This window comes from Sparus aurata, chromosome 7 (genome assembly GCF_900880675.1).
Source record: "Sparus aurata chromosome 7, fSpaAur1.1, whole genome shotgun sequence".
Classification (NCBI taxonomy): Eukaryota; Metazoa; Chordata; class Actinopteri; order Spariformes; family Sparidae; genus Sparus; species Sparus aurata.
The window spans coordinates 33,172,913-33,178,641 of record NC_044193.1 but is presented as its reverse complement, the minus strand read 5'-3'; the positions used below and the strand labels follow the sequence as shown (position 1 = coordinate 33,178,641).

General features: G+C 40.6%; 1 protein-coding gene and 2 non-coding genes across 3 annotated transcripts; all 3 read left to right on the top strand.

Moving 5' to 3' along the window:
* Positions 1–554: 554 nt before the first annotated feature.
* Positions 555–5,031, top strand: rpl10 (ribosomal protein L10). The gene is made up of 6 exons (XM_030423571.1): positions 555–720; positions 1,545–1,603; positions 2,611–2,718; positions 3,326–3,464; positions 3,617–3,779; positions 4,812–5,031. The coding sequence occupies exons 1-6, from the start codon at positions 698–700 to the stop codon at positions 4,965–4,967; spliced, it is 648 nt and encodes a 215-aa protein (XP_030279431.1). The 5' UTR covers positions 555–697; the 3' UTR covers positions 4,968–5,031.
* LOC115585869 (small nucleolar RNA SNORA70) lies at positions 2,221–2,353 on the top strand. Its single transcript, XR_003984792.1, has one exon. It is a non-coding gene; the product is annotated as a small nucleolar RNA SNORA70 (small nucleolar RNA).
* On the top strand, positions 4,562–4,694 carry LOC115585868 (small nucleolar RNA SNORA70). Its single transcript, XR_003984791.1, has one exon. It is a non-coding gene; the product is annotated as a small nucleolar RNA SNORA70 (small nucleolar RNA).
* Positions 5,032–5,729: the final 698 nt, after the last annotated feature.

The window sequence follows — 5,729 nt, the reverse complement described above, 5'->3', positions numbered from 1 at the left end:
CAGTACAGGCTAAATCTAATTTTAACTACTTGATACTGTTATACGGTTTATTGGTGATATTTTAATAAATGGTCACGTTTATAATGAATCTCAATCTAATTCTATCTCAGCAGTTTTCACGTCACAAGTCATTTCGCCAAATGTTATTAATTTAAGAGTTGGTCCTGAAGTGAATTAGCTTGATAAACTATAATTTAACACCTTTGTGCAGCTGGTCGAACAAGGAATCAAACAAGCGGCCTACTCTGAAGTGGAGGCGAAGGCGTTCAGATTATAGTAGATGTAACGTGGATGTTTAGCCGGCAGATGTCGCTCAGAAGCCTCAACCGATGTCATCGCGAAAATAACTACACTTCCCAGAATGCATTTGATGCCTGTCAACTATTATTAAACGTATTTTTTTTGACTATATATTTGTTAAATGTTTTGTACAAACCCGTTTGTAAAGCAACGAAATCATGCCGACACAAAAATAACGCGATAATGATTTAAAAAATGTTTTTTCCCAGACGACCCTTGTGCTTATGACGAGGCGGAAGTCTCCTCATCTTCCTTTCCTCCATTAGGTGAGTGCGTGGTGGGAACGCGTTTCTGTGGCTCTCCTTAAAAGATGCATATTTAAAGATCTTTTTCACATATCGAAGCATAAATTCAACCAAATAACAAAGTTGTATTTGTTAATTTACAGATCGCAGCCATGGGTCGCCGGCCAGCGCGCTGGTAAGTTCTGTGTTTAATCGTTTCAGATCAGGGCAAATGTAGTCCCAGTCAGAAGAAAATGGCAGCTGCTCCGGTCCGCACCATGTGCACTGTGCTGGCATGCCGGCAGGCCTTCTGTCACACTGTTGTCTATGGTAGTTTTGTTGTCTGTGTCTGTTAGATGGTGTGTTTCTACAGGTAAATTTTACCTCTATCAAGATTGTCATGAAGTTTCACTGACGCTAGTTTGTCGAATGCACCTCCAGCTAACGGCAGCTAGTATTAGCATATCAATCCAGAAGCTAACGTCTGTGAAAGTGGCAACTACTAGACTTTGCTCCGGATAATCCTATTTATCAAGCTCTCTGTTTTGGGTCAGTGCAAGCTATTGTAACGTTACTATTGTACTATTTTGGAAATCGAAAGTGGTGGGCCACTAAAAGTCCGTAACGTTATCATCTAACGTTACGTACATTTGTACGACCGATTTTAAAATGGTCTGAGCCTTCACGACTTATGTTAACCACCAGCTTCTGAAAGGGAATTGCCACCGCTATTACGTAGGCATCAGGCTTCTAGTATTTACTTTTCCACTCAAGGATTAACTTCAATGTTGGATTTCTCCTTTCAGCCTGATATCATGTTAAATCGACATGAAGGTGAACACACACCATGTATTTTGTGAAGGGACCATTCCCTGTTTGACTAACGGGCTCTAAAACTAGTATTAACTGTTTTAGGAAGTGATTGAGTTTTTTTGTAATTAACAGTCTTTTGGGTCTTGCTGATGCAATCTCATAAATGACTTGTAACTAAATAGTTCCATCCACCACTTTTTCTCACAGCTACCGTTACTGCAAGAACAAGCCCTACCCAAAGTCCCGCTTCTGCAGGGGAGTGCCTGGTAAGCAGTTTCCATACCAGATTTAATATGTGATATGTCCTAAAATTGTAAGAAGTCTGGTTGAATAGTCAGTGCAAGTGGCAGTGTCGCAGCAGGGTTTCATGCCTACTTGAAATGATGGTAGTTATGGACTGTAGATTTAGTAGGTGTGACAATGTGGACAAGTTTCAGACTCACAGGTTTATGAAACCATTATAAAACTGTTAATGATGCTTCAAAATATCAGATTTCTCGCTGTGACAACTTGCTACTTTGAAAACATGTATTTGCAGTAATCCATGATACAAATAATACATTTCCATTATATTTGCTTGCGCTCAGCCACCCTCAGGACATAGCCTAGCTCAGAACGTAAACATGACACATGTTAACTGTTAACTAATCCGTACAGCCATGTGGAATGATCAATCTGCTATTAGAAGTGTGCTTTCATCATACTGCCAAGAAGAATTAAGAATGAAACTTACAAATATAACCTCCTTGGTGGAAATGATAAAAATGATTCTTTAATTTATTCTATCATTCAATAATTGTCTGTGGTAGCGTGAATTGAAAATGTGGTACCTGTAGTGCACAGGCCTTTTTTGTCTTTAAGTAATTGTCTGCTATTGATGATCCTGCAGTTTATTAAGCCGACCAGTTGTGCTACAGTGCGTTTCTGGTGTGCAAAGGCTGCAGACAGTGACTCGTGGGTTGTGTATGTCCTCAGCTGGGAGGTGCTGAGTGCTTTAAGGGACCCATGAGACAAAACAGTATTGTTGACTGAGCCTTTTCACCCTTTTGTGGTGTTATACACACTGGTATGAATGTCTGTGATACAACTAGATCATTATATTGTAGTAGACAGTTCAGATATCATCCACCTTATAAGTGCTCTTAACTGTGTCTGACTGCATGATTTCAGGGCTTTGGAGATTTCCCTTTTTGTAATCAATGTTTGCTGTCTGGAAGAAAATGCCTAAATGGTAAAAGATCTGTTAACTTCTTTTCTTTACGATCGTATGTAGATCCCAAGATCAGGATCTTTGATTTGGGCAGGAAGAAGGCCAAGGTCGATGAGTTCCCCCTGTGCGGCCACATGGTGTCTGATGAGTACGAGCAGCTTTCTTCAGAGGGTGAGTAGTTGAGGAGCCATGACCACACATAGATGTGCCCTCTGGAACCTGTTAAGGAGGCTTTTTTTGGGGGAGCTGAGAAACTGATACTTATGGTGCTCCTAAATTGCTGTTGCAAGCCACTGTTCTTAAATGATTAGGATGAAAGTTGAAGAATTGGTGAGAAAAGCATGGAAATCTTTCAAGTCCTTCAGTGGAACATGCATGCATGCCCACACCTGAAACAGTTGTTTGGAATATGCATATTTTGTACATTTAGGCTGTGCATACGAATGCCTATGAAAAGGGTTCCTTGGTACACTATCTGAGTGGTGTCCACAGAATACTATGGGTGCTTGGTGCTCGCATGTGTTGAAACTGGGAAATGCAGGTATGTAACTTGGTAGGGAGATTTCTGAGAACTTTGCAGATGGGTTACAGCAACAATATGCTACAGTGGTTTACTAAATTGTATTGTATCCATCTTAGTACGCATAAACTCAATGAGAAAATAATCTCCCCAAAAAGAAGCACAAAATAGCTAAGGATCAACTAATGCTGGAACTGAACCTTCAGGTACTAACATTTTCTTTTTTGTCCCTTTGTCCACCTCCATGTCCTCCTGTAGCTCTGGAGGCTGCCCGTATCTGTGCTAACAAGTACATGGTGAAGACCTGCGGTAAGGATGGTTTCCACATCCGCATGCGTCTGCATCCTTTCCATGTCATCCGTATCAACAAAATGTTATCCTGTGCTGGAGCTGATAGGTAAGAATCTCAAAATCTTTGTCACAGTGTGAGCTGTTAAATAATCACGTTGCTGTGAGGGATTTTTAAGAATTGATGAAGAGCTTTTCAGCCAAATCCAGATTTTAATTCCACCATGTGCATTAATCTCTGGTCCATCCTCTGATTGTCAGGCTCCAGACTGGAATGCGCGGTGCTTTTGGTAAACCCCAGGGTACCGTGGCCCGTGTGCACATCGGTCAGGTGATCATGTCTGTCCGTACCAAGGCCCAGAACAAGGAGCACGTGGTTGAGGCTCTGCGCAGAGCCAAGTTCAAGTTCCCTGGACGCCAGAAGGTAAACAAGCACGTCGCCCCTCTCAACACTCAAACCATGGGGTTGTATTTATAAATCAATTATATGGAACAATTGGATATCACAGGCTAGAGAACTTGACTGGGACTGCAATTCTTTGTTTCAATCATTTTCTCAATAACTCAGCTTATTGCTGGATCTAGAAAATGTCAACTATTTTAAAAAATGTTTCCCTAAATTCAAGACTATGTTCTCAAATTTTGTCCACAACCCACAGATAATCAGTTTGTCATCTTGCAACAGGAAAGAAAGCAGAAAATATTAACATTTAAGAAGCTGGAAGCTGGCAATTCTGACTTTTCTTAATACTTGCATTCAAGAACTAAAGGATTTGACAATCAATATAATAACAATGTAAATATACACAATCGATTAAATGTTGCAATGCTAAGCTTAAAGCACTGAAACTTTCACCCGAAAAGCAAAAGTCAGTCATCTCCTCCCTCCATGCTGATGCAAAGTCAGAAGTCTTGTAGTCCACAAAACATTTCTGGAGCTTCACAGTAAAACAGTTGTAGCATTCTGGTAAACAACTGCAGTGGCTGGGGGCTTGTTTGAAATCTGAAAAAAACCCAACCAAACGTCAGGGATAGGATGACGTCTATTTAAAAAAATCATTTTGGGACCTCTGGTCTCGCCATCTGAAAACCCTTGAGTTATTGAAGAGAATGCTGTTGTGCTGTGAGTGAGTAGATATTGAATGAACTCTGATTTTTGTTTGAACTGTTGCATAACAAGCATCACTTTACCTTCCTGGTACAGCTCTGCAGCTTATTAAGCCGACTAGTCTCACTGAAGTGTGGTTCTGGTGTGCAAAGGCTGCAGACATTGACTCTTTGGTTGTGTATGTCCTCAGCTGGGAGGTGCTGAGTGCTTTAAGGGACCACTGAGACAGATCTTGTCAAGGGCCTTATCAGGCTTACACTGTTAAATGAATTCAGCTGCTTGCAGGTGTTTAATGTTAGTTACTCATAAAATCTTGTGTTGAACTTGTGTCTTTGCTCTCACATTCAGATCCACATTTCCAAGAAGTACGGCTTCACCAAGTTCAATGCCTGCGACTTTGATGACATGATGGCTGAGAAGCGTCTGATTTCAGATGGCTGTGGGGTGAAGTACATCCCCAGCAGAGGCCCTCTGTCCCGTTGGAAAGCCCTGCACGCTGTGTAGAGCGGCCACAGCCTTCCTGTGACCACAGGCTACCAATAAAAGTGGGTTTGATTACAAAACTGAATGTTGTGATGGCTGATTTATTTCATATAGTCCAGTGGGGTAGCGCACAAATTACATAATGCCGTTACCGAGGTGATAAAAGCACCAAATTTTACATGAAGCTTCTTTAGGACCTCCTGAATGATTTCAGCCTAGGAGCCCAGCTGAAATATTGAAATTTAGTGTCAAATCACTCTCAAAACAATATCCAAGAAAAACGTTTTTTTCCTCTCGAGTAAAACTTTCATGGTAATAGCCATTTAAGACCACTGAATAAGCTTCCTTTTGTTAATTTGTGCTCTGGCCAGTAGATCTTCCAAATTATATGGGTAAAATAGAGTACCAAGACATCTTAGACCCCAAAAAACCTCAAAAGCCCCGTATAATATAGGCGGAATAATAAAAAATTGCTTAAATGTTAAGAGATCTTGGGTTTTCTATTTTATTTTTTAATTCATCTTTAGGTTATTCATATAGCCATCTACTGAGTTCATAGTTTGGCCATTAGTTCTGCATCACATCACATTAAATCCTATTTGTGTGTGACAGTACATAGCTAAAGCCGATGTAATGATGAAATGCAACGACTGGATATTCACAAGTGCTTCTTCTGTGAGGGTGGCATAGATCAAAGTGCTCTCCATGAAGTATCAACATCTGATGCTGACAGGAATATCCAACATTTTCAAAATTCAAAATGGCAGTTTAAACCACATTTCA

Excerpts from the sequence above, each read along its gene's own strand:
- rpl10 (XM_030423571.1), top strand. The coding sequence starts at position 698 with ATGGGTCGCCGGCCAGCGCGCTG. Across the intron at positions 721-1,544 it reads GGTCGCCGGCCAGCGCGCTG|CTACCGTTACTGCAAGAACA; the intron begins GTAAGTTCTGTG and ends TTTTTCTCACAG. Across the intron at positions 1,604-2,610 it reads CTTCTGCAGGGGAGTGCCTG|ATCCCAAGATCAGGATCTTT; the intron begins GTAAGCAGTTTC and ends GATCGTATGTAG.